This window comes from Triturus cristatus, chromosome 5_2 (genome assembly GCF_964204655.1).
Source record: "Triturus cristatus chromosome 5_2, aTriCri1.1, whole genome shotgun sequence".
Taxonomy (NCBI): domain Eukaryota; kingdom Metazoa; phylum Chordata; class Amphibia; order Caudata; family Salamandridae; genus Triturus; species Triturus cristatus.
Genome location: NC_140588.1, coordinates 194850788 through 194867248, shown reverse-complemented (window position 1 = coordinate 194867248; position 16461 = coordinate 194850788). Strand labels below are relative to the sequence as shown.

Genomic DNA, 16461 nt, shown 5'->3' with positions numbered 1-16461 from the left:
CCTGCTTCCTTCCTAAAAATCAGTTCTGGTGAAGGTTTGGAGATATATTTTTGTATTCAAGGAGAGTTTTCATGTGGTAGTAAGCTAATTTAAGTCTTCTGCGACCTACCTCGCAGTTTTAGAAATGGCTAGCTAACGTGTAGCTGTCCCTCACCTCTTCATCACATCCTGTTTTTGTAATCTGGTTTCAGGCATCCTTCATGTACTGAATACAATCTATGGATAGCACCTTACACTTGAGAGGCTCCTACCGGTACAACAGTGTCCTCTGATAGGACGTCCCTGTTCCTTGGAACTAGGTTGCCTCAAATCTTTGCATGCCTAACAAAATACATCTTAAGGTCTCACATATCCACACACGGACAATGAAGCATGCACATGAGCCCATCCAGCTGTCATGCCTGCTTTGGAACCGTTCTCCTTGAAGGTATTGCACACAGTTCATTACAGCAGCCACGCAGGTGAACTATCTCTTTAGTGCTGCCACCAGTAACCTGCATGTGACTGTTTCTGTAGCATGAGTGCATCTCACTGATTGACAGCTGTCATCAAGATTTCCTCACACACTGGGATGGAGCTGAAGAACTTTCAAAATGCTTAATTTTCACAATATCCCCCTTCCTTCCAACACCCAAAGCAATTGCTTTCAATGCCAGTTGCTCGGGCCACCTCTGTTTCTGTTAGGTATATCTCAGTGATGGTTGGGGAATCACAGATGAGTGCCATCTAAACCCACCCTCCTATAGATGATGCCTTTGGTGCAGGCAGGACCTGACCCATATAAAGCCATAAGCTTCCATTTATGGAGCTGTGTCTTTATTACTGCTTTGCTTACACTGCTGGCCCTGTAACATTCTGACTTGGCACTAATGAGGAAGTTTAATTAATGTGGAACAGAATGATGCTTGGACTGTAGCGCAAGGTTGAGTAGGTTTCTTATTTTTGCTCTACAGCAACCTTAGACTATTCAATTTACCTGTTTTGTCACAGTTACAATGGCAGGTTAAGAAAACCTACTCTTGTTGTCTTTTCTTGTGTTGTTAAAGCAAAGTAACATGTTTTGTGATGGTAAGCTCTTTACAGTTGTATGCCTCCACACAGGGAGGAATATCCACGCAGGTGATCTGCAGACATACGATGATGACCAGATGTATGGACCATCTTCTCCAAACAACTCTGAAACCTTTGAAGGTGTTTCTAAGGTAATACATAATACATTTGTCCTTATCCTGTCCGCTCCAGTTTTGCCTTCACTCCATCTTTAATTTTCTACCATGATCTTACCCTCTGAACCGTGATGTTGTTGACTTGTCTACGTCGCTTCTACTAAGCTGCTTTCTGCATCTCAACTCTTTAGTGTCCCCTCTTCCTGCCTTGTACTTAACCCCGCATTCAATGTTTTTCATGGTTGCTTCCAAAGAGTGAAACTGCCATAAGCGTCGACTCTGACTCTATTGTGCCCCTTTTGTTTTCAAGCATAAAGAAGTTCATCTCATTCCATCTGTTCTCTAAAGTTATCTTGTGATTTCCTTTAACTTGGTTTTGCATATTTTTCTAGCATAAAATTTAGATTTAAAAGTACTTCAATAATGAAGTCGATAAGATGAAAAACAAACTTCACTTAGAACCAAATTGGAGAGGAAGTGATGGGCTCCTCCCTCTAAATCACAGTGAACATATTTTAATTTTTTTAAATAGTTTTGACGGGAGGGGGGTCAGTCTAACTAATATATGTTTTCAGTTTTTTTCCAAATGAGAAGTGATCTGTTATGAAACATTTGAAAGGACGTCAGTAACACCATAGTGTTTGTGTGTGGACACATTAGTACCACAAGGTAGTCCCAGGGCGTCTTTGCTGAGCAACTGGTTGGATTATGTTGATGGTAGGATGTCATCCTCTTGTTGAGCAAGTCTCTCTTCTTTCCCTTCCAGGGTTCCACAAAAATGTCTGTGGAAAAAGTAAATGTTTATTTTAACAGACAGCAGGATAAAGAAGTAGAAAGGGAAAAGAGGGTAGATATCCAGGAGGAGGAGGGGTGGAATGGTAAATAGTAATGGAACTGTTTTTTGGTTTCTTTTAAAGGGAGGGGGAATAAGGAGTTTTGGGGGATAATGAAGTATAGCAGGAGTTAAGTCAAGGGTTTATAAGAAAAAAGAATGTAGTGTGGGAGACGGAGTAAGGGATTTGAAAAAAGGGAGTGAAGCAGCAGTGTGGTATGGTGTAAGAAAATTCCCATTTTGCAGGGTTAGCCCCACTTTTTGCTAGATTTTTTTGCTGGTATAAGGATTTGAAAATTGGGGCACTGCCGTCCAGTGCATGTGACCTGACCGCTAAAACGTGTGCAATTGGCTAATTCCTGATTGGCATATTTAACTTAACTGTATATCTCTAGTACAGGGTGCCTTGTGTACCCAGTGCCCATAAGTTAAATGGTACCAGTGAACTGTCACACTTATTGTGCCACCACTAAAGTGGCAATGGCACAGGACTCCGGGCCTTCCACAACAGCCTAGCATGACCGGTTTAAAACTGATATTTTGATCTGTTAAAATCACCCTTTTAACAGCCTTATACCTTCCTTTTTAATATTTACAATGCACCGATAATGTTGGCCGTATATGCCCATAGGGCATGGTGCATGGAATTTAAAAAAACCGATATGTATATTACATTTTTTACATGTCCTGGCAGTAAAAAAAATCTTCAAAGTAGTTTTTCACTGGAGCAAGGCTCCCTCTCTTGCAGGAAAATACTGGATTACACTATACCAAGTTATAGTGCTTAATATCCGTTTGGGATCTTCTCAAAAAATGAGTCAAGGGCTCATTTTAATAGTAATTTAAAATACAAACTAATGGTCAACTCTGATTTTATATTACTGTTTTAGAAAGTACACTTTTAGAAAGTTGAAATTGTTATGCCTAAGCCAAATGGGCCTTTCTACCAGCCAGTGTCCAGTTTCACCTGACTGCTTATGGCTCCCTTGTGGTGAGATGTGGAATGATTCCGGATAGTGGACAAAAGGCGTGGGTGTGGAGAGGTGTGGTTTTCCTTGAGCAGGATGGTACCCAGGACTTAATCACTGACTTGAATAGTCAATTGGCTGACCTCCTTATTGATCTACACAAACATGGCAAGCCACAAAATGCCCTAACACTGCAACAGAACAGTGCCAACTAGAACTGCCCAGGACCCTGCTGCCTAAGTGAGTCCTACGTGATGCCCCCCTTGTCCTGGACTCTTAGCTGCTGTTGGAGTGTACTCCTCCTGTCACCAAACTACTTGATCTGGGACTTAAAATATTTTTGCCAATTTTCTACCTGGAGAATCATCCAATAGTAGGACTTCTGTTGAAGCCACAGCTGTCAAATAGCCGGTTGACCTCATCTTGCTGGTTCGCCCTGTTGAAGGAGATCTGAGTTCAAGAAAAGTTGCTAAATCCGAACACAGAAGGCTTCATCAGGACAGATACCTATGAGGAACTGGTCATTTTGGTGTTTTCATTCATTTAAATTAATTCAATTTTTCTAAATTAGTTGGTTTGGAATCTTTCTTGTTGTGTTTTCACTTTATTATTGTTTGAGTACTGCATAAACACTTTACAGGTTAGCCTCGAGTTAAACCTGGCTGCTCAACGCCAAGCTACCAAAGGGTTAATACCAGGTTTATTTATTGATTTTTGTGCTTCGTCCTGACCAGGATTGTGATTATAATTTGAGGTGGGTTCTCGCTCCTCTCAACTAATGCTCTGATTTGTTACATCTGGGATCCTTCAGGTCTGCCCAGACCCCTGAAAGCGCCAACTTCTTTTATAATTCCTTTGGTGTGCCTACTGTATTGGCAAGTCTGTGAACACCTTTCTCTAAAAATGCTGTATTTTGGGACATTGCCTAAGTATGTGGAAAAATATGCCTTCTTTCTTACTATCCCTTGAGCATTCTGCCAAAGCAGCATGGCAGTTTATTGAAATTCTAGAGTAGTGGACCCTAATCAATATTTTAATTTGTGTAAGGCTGGAGTTTGTTTTGATGGTCTCTTCTTTTGTATACATTAAGGCCTTTTTAAAATTGTAATAGACCAGAGTATGCATGGTCAGTGGCTCTTACTGGGACCTTTGAACTAACTTACTCGTGTTTTTTTGCAATCGCCCTGTGTGCTGCTGCTGTATCTCCCTCCCGCCGCCGCCTTTCAAACACATCGCGGCCGCTGTGCGGAGGACTCCATCTCCCAGGCACCCAAGCGCCGGAAGGCAGAACCTGAGACCCTTGCTGACGCACCTGGAGGCTCATTAAATTCCTGCTCACCTTCGGTGGAGCGGGACCCGTAGCTGGTCAGTGGCTCTTACTGGGACCTTTGAACTAACTTACTCGTGTTCTTTTGCAATCGCCCTGTGTGCTGCTGCTGTATCTCCCTCCCGCCGCCGCCTTTCAAACACATCGCGGCCGCTGTGCGGAGGACTCCATCTCCCAGGCACCCAAGCGCCGGAAGGCGGAACCTGAGACCCTTGCTGACGCACCTGGAGGCTCGTTAAATTCCTGCTCATCTCCCGCGTCGCGGGTACAGCGCGCGGGCAGCGCCGGGCTAAGCCCGGGCAAAGGGCGGGCCCTCAGAGGCCCGAGGAGACTGGACTGGGCCAGGGACCTTGGCTGTTCGTCCACTACAGACATTAGAATCGCAAGCTCTCTGATTTCTCATTGTTATACCTGTACTATCTAAGGGGTGACTTCATTGTTGACATATCTTATTTGTAAGCTATCTCATTTCGTCCATACGATATTCAGATTTTATAGGGGAATAGTACCATCTTAAAACCCATAGGAGCACCAAGTGGGAACAAAATGAGCAAAATCAAGTGCACACCAATGGCAACTCGCTCAATTTCCAGGAAAAAGGCTCAGGTTATTACATCACTCCCTAGCATCACCGCTATAGACAGGATGCCTCAAAAGACCATAGGAGTCGTAGTCAACGCGATTGAGAGTACCGAAAGGCGCCTTTCATTACCCCCAAGCATGTGCCTATCGACCCAATCGACTGAGGGTATAAATATCGGTGCAAATACTTCTATTACCACCGCATATTCACAGGATTCTATTCTTATGGGCTCATTTGCTGGACTCCCAGTAACAGAGATAAATCAGATAATTCCCTCACAACAAATCTCCACCCCTGAGTTTATAAACTGGGAAAGTAGGTTGTTAGTGACCCCAAACAATCAGACAAATATAGAATCTGCGTCACTTATCAACGTCGTAGAAGGCGAGGTAGGGACGGATGTCTGTATCATTAACGAAGATAGCAATGTATCTGATAAAGTTAATCCGACATGTAATCACCCGAGAGAGAAAGGATATACAGACAAGCTGGAACCCCAAAAAAAGGTGAGGGCTGCTAATAAATTAAGGGTAAAATCAAAAGTTGTAAGGCTCAAACACGGATTAGGGCAGGGTAGAAATGCGAGCCCTGCGTCAAGGACCACTAAGAGGGTAATACAACCTATAATACATACAGATCAATTACAGAAAACAGTTACTCAGAGAAATACAGGTCACGAAACTGTTAATACTGTTTTGTGTAACCAGGAAAGTATTAACAATTTCTGTATGGAGAACCTTATGTCTAGAATGGAACAGTTAATGAAGTCGCTCATGCTTCCTATGAATGAAAGGGTAAAAATAATAGGGGAAAGGTTGGAGAAAATTGAAAAAGCCCAACAGCAAAATAATGAAATCCTGTCGGAATTTGCCCAGTCTCTACAAACACAGAGTCAAAATAACATTAATGACAAGCCAGGGCATCCACGAAACAATAAGAACATTTTAAGAGATGCATCGGGCATTAGCAAGCATATTCAATTATCCCAGCGACTCATAACTTCAAACAATGGGCATAAGGAGTCACTAACGGCCCCTCAAAAGACGTGGGATGAGGTAAAAGAAGCGCCATCTCACCCTAGTGCACAGATTGGAGATCTAGGTACAGTCGCACCATTGGGAAGGATGGGAGTGAGCGGGCAGCCGAGGGACTATGTGGTAACAGCAGCAATGCCACCCAGGAACAATCCGAGAGACCTAGGCCACTTAGTAAGAGTATACGTGTCGACTTACCACCAGAATCGCACCCTCTCACTGTGGCCATGATAGGAGTGCCAACTTTAGGAGAGGGTAAGTCAGAAAATTACATTGAATTGAATAATAAGGTCAGCCATTGGCTATCCCGACATAGGCCTATTCCCCCATATTTTAATGGCCAAATACTTAATGTTAGAAGATTAAACTGGGTGGGACAGAGGAAAAAGGATTATGAAGGTGACTGCATTATTATAAATTTTACAGATAGCCGTTTAGTAAATTACATTAGTGGGTGGAGGGAGGGTGACTTAGAAAGCAGAATTCAAACAGTAGACCTTAGCTATTTCTATCCACCCCCCCCCTCCCCCGTTTGCCCAAAGAAATATGTCTCGAAACTACACACAGGGAAGTAGGCACTTCGATCAATATGATAACCGATACATGGCTCAAAGTCACACACGCCCAAAATCCATATATGAAAGTAGGCATTTTGACTACTATGACAATCAATATAGGATACCTATCTATAATCGTTTTGATGCCTTTAATTTCCAAGGCTTAGAGGGTGTGGATTAGCTTTTTGAAGAGATCTTGACACTACCAATTGTTCGTCCATCTGAATTAAAAGGTAGTGCAGTAATCAAAGAACAGGCGCAGGTAACCTTGAATCCAGTTGTCGACCGGAAGGCCAGCCCCAATTTACTGTCTGTAAATATCTTTGGGGACCAGGACAAGAATAAGAAATACCCAGGGCAATTGGTGGTCACTAATGAATCATTGATTAACAAAAACCCACCTAAGGATTTACCCCCATATATGTGTGAACCTATAAGATTCCCAATAACAGAGCAGAATAAAGTCTCCGATTTAAAAATACTTAGTTGGAACGTCGCTGGCCTTGAACCCAGACTAAAGGATAAAGACTGGGTTGAGCTAATCACAAGGTACGACATAATTATGTTCCAAGAAACTTGGGCACCATATAATCTGCATTTTAATGGGTTCCACTGTTATAATATACCAGCGTGCAAATTGCAATATGGTCGGGCTGTTGGTGGGTTGTTTGTAGGCTTCAGTATAATGGCCGGGGGAAATCATAGGGCTATCGACACCAATAATGTTAACATACAGGCCATTGACTGTAAGCGGAAAACCCCTTTTGTTTTAATACATTTTTATAATAATGATTTTATAACAGTTCCAAATAAGAATTTTATAGCATTGTCTAATTTCATTTCCAAATCAGTTGATAGATGGGGAAAAACTACTTGGCCCGAAACTGAAATTGTTGTGGCCGGGGACTTCAATGCTCAGCTCCCAAGAAATGTATGGCAGGTAGAACAGCGAAAGGGGTATCTCGCCAATCAAAAGGGGTCAGGAATTGAGAGCCCTTTTAGATGAACATATTCTTAGTAATATAATGGATTATGGACCAAAATTATCGCCGCAGCAGGCACCCACACATAGAGGACCAGTCAGTACCTCAACCATTGATTTTATTTTTGTTTCCCCTGGTATGGCTGACCGCATAACGGAAACTGACACGGTAGTGACAGATTTTGGGGATCATAACCCTATAACTGTAACATTTAAACTAGCGCCAAAACCGGTCTATAGTTCAATGCAGGGAGCGAAAGACCTAAGTGTAACTACTGATAAATTACGGTTAAAGTGGAAAGGTATAGACAAAGCAGGAACCATGGAATGTTTGTTAAGGGAAAATCAGCAGTCTATAGATTTTTGTCTAGATCCAACAGCTAGTGGCCAGTTAATTATAACACATTTTAGTAAAATATGTGCCACAGTTAGGACTATGCTGCTGGTCCCAGCCTCCCAGAGCCCCAAAGAACCCAGGTAGTTCGACCACAGTTGTTCTGTGGCAAACAGGAACCTACGTAAGGTACTCACAGAAATCCCTAGAGTTGGGGCAAAAGTAAGTGTAGCAAGGAAGGCTTACAAATCAGCCCTAGAGAAAAAGGAGATCTATGCTCCTGGGTGAACGCTGGGAAGCATTGGCACTGACTGCAGGAAGGAAATCAAGTAACTTATTCTGGCCAGCAGTAAAAGAACTCCGGAATATGGGCCAACAATTTACCCCAATTAGCTGTACCATCTCCGCTAGCTCCTGGGAACTATACTTTTCTAAAATGTATGCCGCCCCGGTAAAAGGCTCAATCACTAACATCTCCGAAACCATTGTCAATTTAAAGATAACTGCGGGAGAAGTGGAGGAGGCAATTGCCCAGAGTCTCGGCAATAAGGCTCCTGGCCCAGACGGGCTTCCGATAGACCTCATCAAATGGCAACCCGATCTTTGGGCACCCATATTGGTGAATGTTTTCAATAGTTTGCCCGAATCAACAATGCCTGATACATGGGGCACCAGCATAATTGTCCCCATTTACAAGAAAGGGGATAGGTCTGATCCTATAAATTATAGACCAATCTCATTGTTAGACAATACATTGAAAATATTAGGTCGCGTCATTTATAATAGGTTAATTACATGGACAGAGGAAACTGGGATATTATCCCCCTATCAACTAGGATTTAGATCAAAGCTTGGCACAGTGGAACAATGCCTTAATCTTAAATTAATCATTGATAAATATAATATTGCCCGTTCTGCACCCATTTACTTAGCTTTTATGGATTTGTCATCCGCCTTTGATTTGGTTAATCGGTCCAAACTTTGGTTTATTTTAATAGAGTATGGTTTGGATATCTACCTGGTCCATTTTTTAGCTTTTTTACACACGGACCTAAAGTCCAGAGTGAGAATAGGCGTAGGTGGGGAACTGTCTGGACCCATTGAAATTGGAAGAGGAGTTAGGCAGGGGTGCGTTTTAGCACCCCTGCTTTTTATTATTTATATAAATGGGCTTAGTAACTATCTTGTAAAGTCGAAACCGGACGTACCCTTAATAAATGGCAAAGCCATACCCGCTCTTCTGTACGCAGACGATGCGGTGTTAATGGGCCGTACGCCAAACTCACTTCGCTCTTTGGTTCCTAATTTTACCACATTTATGGATGACCTGGACTTACGAGTCAATTTTAAAAAATCTTTTATAATGGCATGTGGTCCAGGTAAACGACAATTGAGTTCCATACAGGTCGGGGGAGAAAATCTTATTGCAACCAATACCTTCCCATATTTGGGCGTGACCTTTGCTGCGAATGGCTCGTGGTCTGGGCATTTGGCCCAGGCGGTGAGCAAATTCTCAAAGGCCACGAACTCGATTTTAAGCATTCCTAAACCAAAGAGATCAGGAGTTACCAAGGCGATTGTTAAGATTTTTCAACTTCAATGTGTCCCAGTGGCAACTTGTGGAGCAGAAGTATGGGGCACTGGGAACAGCATCTCTATTCAGCAAGTAGAGAATCGGTTTTGTAGGAGACTATTAAATGTGCCAATTTTTACGTCCAATTTTATCACACATCATGAATTAAATTTAAATTTTATCTCGGATTTTGTCAGTTCCCGACCAGTGCTATTTTGGCACTCGGTCTGGATGAACAAATCAGCGTCACTTACGCAAGAGATATTAACTGATTGTTTAAGTTGTGACAGGGGGTTGAAGATTCCGTGGATTTCTTGTGTATACACAAATTTGCGAGAAATAGGCATGGATAACATCTTTATTAATCCTAGCCATGCCATTAAAACTAAGAAACTCAAATTAAAAGAGGCATTAAGCGCACTGTATTCTTTAAGGAGACTTAGGAGGGAGCAAGAGAAACCCACAGTTACGAGGTACATGGATATAGTAGTACCCAGATACCCCCTTGCATTATATTTAACTTTACAATTGACAAATTGGGAAAGAAGTCTTCTATGTCGTTTGAGGGCTGGAATTATTAGCTACCTGTTAAATTTTCCTTTGGGCTATCAGAAAAGTACGATTATGATGAGCTGTCCTTGCAATGGGCAAAGTAAACAAAGTGATTTGCACTTTTTTCCTCTGTAATTTTTACTTGAAATATACAAAACAGTTTTTAATTCCTTATTTTAAAAAACTTAGACCAATTAATTTGGTCAAATCTTATCAGGCACTGTTAACACTTGAAAATGAGGAAATAATCCTTCGTGTTTGCACTTTTCTAAAGATTGCTGTCCATGCGCGCAGAACGATGGAAATGTGTAAATAATAATGCGTTCTAATCTGTATGTTCCTAAGGAAATTAGATTTTTTCGTGTGTTATAAGATGTGCTTTTATGAGTTGCTATAATTCGAATAAAGATTCTTTGAAACTTGAAACAGAGTATGCATGTCTTTTTCCTACTTAGCTTTAAGTTTACTATTATTCATCCATGTTTTCTATGTCCATTACGTCAAGTAACAATCAGTCCTCCAGTAGGGAGCAATCAGTGGGTCTTCCTCTATTGTCATGTATTTACCTATAGCATGGAATATTTGGAGATGCCAAAAGAATTGTGTTGTATGAATTCCATATTCTTCATTAAGCTAAGAGAAGCACTGCAAGTTTCCCACATGTCTCACCATGGATGCCAATCAAGTCTCAGTTTTTAAATCCAGACTTAGTACCCAAGGTAGAGTTTCTTTGGTAATTTTCCCTTTTCATCCTATGTCACTTTACCTTAGCTTTAAAACAATATCCATTGGAGAGGGCAGGTGGACTGTTGGATTGGAATGTTCCCTGCATGGCACTACAGATGTGCTCCACTGCTCTGTCAACCCAGCTCTAGGTTATCTGGTATTTTTCTGCCTAACACACATGATAATCCTGTGTGCATGTTGAGGTCTAGGTCTTGCATTTGAGAGACATGGACCTGTCTTTGAGTTCTGAAGTAGCACACAATGTGCCCTGTCTAGTTGACAATGGACTACAAAGTCCTGGAACATAATCATAATCAGTGGGGGTTACGTACTATTTTTCTGACTGCGACTACTAAACAACCCATTTTTCTGTTTAGGTAAGAGGGTGGTGCCTATAAACCTCGCTCAAGTCAAGCGCTACTTGAATGCAATGCCTAGCCCCTGCAGTGACATGCCCATATGTGTACTGTATGTGCTTTCATGGTTTGTTTTTAAGCTGAATAAAGTTTTATTGAATGAATGAATGTGTGCTGTATGTATGGTGACAGGCAGCCGGACTCTATGCTTATTGTGAGTGTATTCTTAGCAGGACCTTACCATTCATCCTTTCCTAATCAGTACCATTTTGCTGATTCTGGGTGTGTGGAGGGGCGAAAGGTTCTTTCTTTTGTTCTGCAAGGGGCCTCTTTGTCCCTCCCCAAATGGCTAGTCTAGAAGGCTGATGACAGCCAGGTGCATGGCTTACACGCTTCATTGTACTTATGTGTTTGCTTCTCCAGTTTAGAGAATGCATCGCCTGTCCCTCTTATAAGAGCCACTACCTTCAGGAAATGATTGTCTCCTCTGCAGAAGGACAGAGGGTTGCTTTTGAAATAAATTTCCTAATACTGGAATGAGCATCTACTATCTGGAAACTGAGTTGGACCCAAACTATCCCAGTTGCTTCCGGTTTTAGTTTCTTCACAACACCGTGAGGGAATGCTTTGCAAAGTACCTGAATAACCATTAAGATCCATATCTGAGTCCTTTATAGCAAGACTCCCAGAGGTGGGGGAAAATCAGCTGAAGTATGCATCTTGCTCTGCCTGGGAGCCTGATTGGCCTGCTGAGAAAGGGGAAAGAGTACCTGACCCTACATGGAGATTTTTGTCCTAGGAGAAGCCCAATCTGGTGAAATGCATTGAAGCTCTGAGAGAACTTTTTATAGTTTAAACCAGCTTTTTTTTTATTTGTTCTGTTTACACGCACACCAACCTACAATCACTGATTGGTGAGACACCTTTTACCCTGTCCAAAGCTTAAAGTGAAAATTGCCATGAACCCAAACTGTCTCATCCTTCCCCAAAGCCTTTGACATCACCTATGCACAAAGAATCTGGCACGATCTGCTTTTAGGAGTCACTGGTCTGAATCATCTCAGTTGACCTCCCACGTCTTTTTCTTAGTGTGGTGTTAACAGGTTGGGTGGTAACCTGAGGTTGCGAGAGGCCGAGCACCATCAGGTATTTAGGACATGTGAGCTCTTTAAATTCATGAGAAAGGAGGCTATATAAGGACCCCATGTTTTTCAAAGTGGGCTTCAATTCCATCTAAGCTTGGTTAAAGTTTCTCCATACCCAGGATTTCCCGTAGTCAGGAGGCACCCCGCTCCCCCTCTGCCAACTGTAAATGCCTCAGAGAGCACACAATTTGCCTGGACTCGGGCAGTGGGATGTGATTATCCACTTAGTATCCAGGTCTTAAATTTCAGGCCAAATCTTATTTTGTTCAGCACCTCTCATAGGAAAGGACAGTGAACCCAGTCGTAAGCCTTTTCTGTGTCTATAAAAGGTTAAAAAAACTGGTGTCCTAGTGTGGGCATTCTACACTTTATATTGTCACTGCACCCTCTCTTTGCTATAACGCAGGTATGATCTGATTCAACCAATCCCTGCTTATAGGGGCCCAGCATCTGTGCCAGTATGCCTGTGAAAATCTTAGCACCAATATTGTGGAGTGAGAAGGGGCGATAGGAATCACACAGTGGACAAATATCTTTTGAAGTACACGAAATACCTATTTCAGGGTCGCTTCTTTAAATGTCAACCTCCATTTGGTTGAACACTACCTATACCCTCACTCAGTTTCTAAGTTTGTCTACTCATTATGAATTTTGAGATACCCAATTTGAAAGACCTGGGCCTTACAGCTCACTCTTTAAAGCTTACTAGCCTTGGAAAAAGTCCACTGTGACAAACATGTGCCTGCTATAGTAGTTGTTGTACGTTTTGCTTTTGTAGCTGTTGTTTTATTGGTTTGAATAACTGTCACAACAAGCTTCACCCATATGTGTGATTGACTGGTTTTCACCATCATATCAATATTCTTGCCAATTTAAGTTGTGATGTGTTCATATTTGAATGCATAAACAAATTTGTATAAATAAAAATAACTTTCTTTTTAATCATCCCATATCCACTCCCGGTTTCAAAGATTAATAAAGATGGTGCGGACATTCACTGTTTTGTGGTCCAGACACCCTGCTTATAGGAAAAAGAAACCAGGGCCACAAGAAATGTTATTACATCAACTGCATTGACTCCTCTTCTGGCACCACTATCTTCAAAACCAGTTGCCTCGTTTACAGAGTCCCCACGACCAGCTCCCAACTTATCTTGCAGACAACCTCATCATCTCTGGTGGTTCTCGGCACACACACAGACAAGATTCCACTGGACTACAAACTAAGACGTGTAAGAAAGAAAAAACAAGACAGCCTGTTCCATCGATGCAGCCAGGATCTAGAAGAACATCCCTGTATCCATCAGGACTGCCCAAAAAATGCTCCAGTTTAGGAAAGAGTTGAAGACTCACCTCTTTAAAGAACACTACATTACAATGCATTAATTGTCCACAACCCAGCTTCCTCTCCTTGTACTCATTGACTTTATGCTCGTCTTTGACCATCAACAGCACTTTGTTGCATGTGACCCGAATTGTGCTATAGAAATAGCACATACATGCAAAGCATGCAGGCACGTAACCTTGGCAGGCGTTAGCTTACAAAACAAAAATAAAATTATACATAGCATCGGTAGCCATCTTGTAATGGTATTGTACATAGTCTACTATTTTTGTAAATTTGAGCATAGCTGTCACGTTTAGAACCAGTTTGTTGGCTGTCTTTTAATGCACTAAAACCATTCTGAGATAGTAAAAAACATTGCGCTGGGCTGTTATCTTAGAATGCTAAAGTGTATAGTGTATCACTATGGTATGTATTGAAGGTGAAAAAAAATAATGCTTTGAGTCAGAATAGTTTTCTTGGAAACATAAAACTGTTTAATAAATAACTTGTTTTGAACAGAAACCTTTTCTGTTGAAGCTCGTGCAAAAACAACCTTTAGTTTTCTGTGAGGGCAACATTGGTTTTCTGGGTTAACGTGCATGTGCTAGCTCTTTCGGAAATGCTAAGAAACAGCAGAAGGCAACTGATAAACCGCGAGTTTTATGAGCATAGGTTAATGTGCAAGTATTATTTCAGTGTTTTGAGTAATAACTTATGCTTCTTCTGTGTTTCAAAGCTGTTCCATTTTACTAAGTTAAAAGGTAAAATACACACTGTCCACATTTTTCTCTTAGGATTTAAAAATCTTGCTCTAAAACACATCCAAGATCAGTTGGTAGCACTATATAAACTGAAATGATTTATGTGGACAGAAAAATCATCAAGTAGGATTTTTTTTTTAAGCCTTTGAACAAAATGATAACTTGGTGGACACATTCTTTACAAGTATATGTTCAGCTCTAGGGCTTGGAAAAGTCGATATGTCGGTCCCACAGGCCACACAGTGGCGATATGGCACCAGGCAAATTTCCGTTTAGGTTTTGGCAAAGACCCTCACCAAAGCTACATCACTGTGTTGTACCCAGAGACTGGGTCTTCTTGGCCGCCATCCCGGGTTCGACAAGTGGGACATTATCGGAATCTCCACAATAGGGGACTTGGTAAAGAAGGATGCACAACTTAAATTCGGAGACTTACAGAAGACCTATGACTTGGCCCAAGAGAAGGTGTTTAGATATCTACAAATTAGACACGCCCTTACCACAGCCCTCCCAGACATGACGGATATCCCAGACTCATACCCCCTGGTGGACAGGCTTCTTGATGGACCGCTGCTCACCAAGGCCATATCACTCACATATAATAAACTATGCAACAATCTACCGGATACATTCCACAAACTTCAGGAGCGATGGCAGCTAGACTTAGGGCCTATTGATGACGACGAGTGGCAGGCGGCACTAATGTCTCCCCGTGAGGTAGCCATAACACTCTGTTATAGACCCATTCAACTAAAAATCTTACATAGATCTTACTTGACTGGGATAACCCTGGTGAAGATAGGCTCTAGGACGGATACACTCTGCCTTCGAGGTTGCCCTCAAGACGCAACTTTTTACCCCACGATATGGGACTACCCGGAAGTGAGACCTCTGTGGGAGGGGGCCACGGAGCACATCCTGGAGGCCCTGGGGAAGGAACTCACTCTTACACCTCGGCTGGGGCTCCTGAATATATGGGAGCAGAAGATCTTACAGACATCGAACAACAATTCAAGACACTAGGCTACACTCTAGTCAAGAGGGGGATAGCGAGGAAATGGGGGGTGGTGGACAGACCTTCTCTCAGAACGTGGGTTAGAGAATATGACAAATGCATGATAGCAGAAAAGAGGTGTTCAAAGCGAGAGGGTGCCCTAAAAAATGGGATAAAAAGTGGGGCAAGTGGAATGCTTATCAAGGTGACCTATGTGTGTCACCATCAACAGAAATGGAACGGCAACGCACAGAAAGGCAACGTTTTAATGCACCCTGATTGTAATGATTGCCTTGCCCTGATGACTGTTATGTATTATGAAATATGCCAAATATCCTTAATTTTTGTACGGGATTCATTAATGTTCCAACCAATAAAAATATATATTTTCTTTTAAAGTATATGTTCAGAACATGTTATCTGGGTGAAAATCCAAATTGTTTTACAATTCTACGATAAACGCAATTTTTACATTTAATTTTAAAAACATTACAATAATTTGTCGAATTTATATAGAAAAATGTTTAATTCAATTAAAGGCCAGTTCTTATTGACAAATTGTGAATCTTCCAGGGTGGGAGGGACAAATGGGTGCTTTTTAACAACCTGGTGCCGATAAAGGGCTTTACAACTGGGCACGTTCATACACTGTCGTTTTAGACAAAGCTTCATAATCTCATATTTGTGAACAAGCACATTCATTGTGATCCTGTGCAACAATCAACCAACTAACCTTATCTGAAAAAGTTACTTATAGATGCCTTACCACCAGGCGTCAGACTGGATCTGGAGATTTTTTTCTTAGCAGCAGTCCTGCACGTCGGTAGGTGGCGTCGGTCGACTCCGCATCGGTCGTTGACGTCATGGTCGCTGGAATGACATTGCGGTGTCTACTTAGAAGTCGCCCCTGCGCGCTGTTGTCAGTTCTTTCTTTTTCTGCACTAGCCTTGTGCAGATCCGGAGAGTTACCCTTTTAGTCACTTTGTGACTAAGATATCCCATCAATAGACCGGGTTTAAGCCTTGCGAGGCCTTTAACTGCCTGATGTCGATTGCGGACCCCCACCTCGTGTGCCTTTGGTGCCTGGAGCGCGACCATGACCCGAAAGTCATGCTCCAACTGCCGGGCAATGAATCCGAAGTCCTGAAAGTTGTTGGAGGCCCGGCAATCTTTCGAGGTTCCGGTCGAGAGGAAGGTCTCGGGCTGAGTCGCAGAGCCACCCCCATCATCCATCATCCAAGTCTT

At 42.2% G+C, this 16461-nt stretch overlaps 1 protein-coding gene across 6 annotated transcripts in view; it reads left to right on the top strand.

The window, feature by feature from the left end:
* Positions 1-16461, top strand: part of SYCP2L (synaptonemal complex protein 2 like) — a 1177754-nt gene that overhangs the window by 903971 nt on the left and 257322 nt on the right. For all 6 annotated transcript variants that reach the window (XM_085606974.1, XM_085606977.1, XM_085606975.1 and 3 more), the window contains exon 31: positions 1102-1202. In XM_085606974.1, the coding sequence (XP_085463100.1) occupies positions 1102-1202 (101 nt within the window). The remainder of the gene's footprint in view (positions 1-1101; positions 1203-16461) is intronic.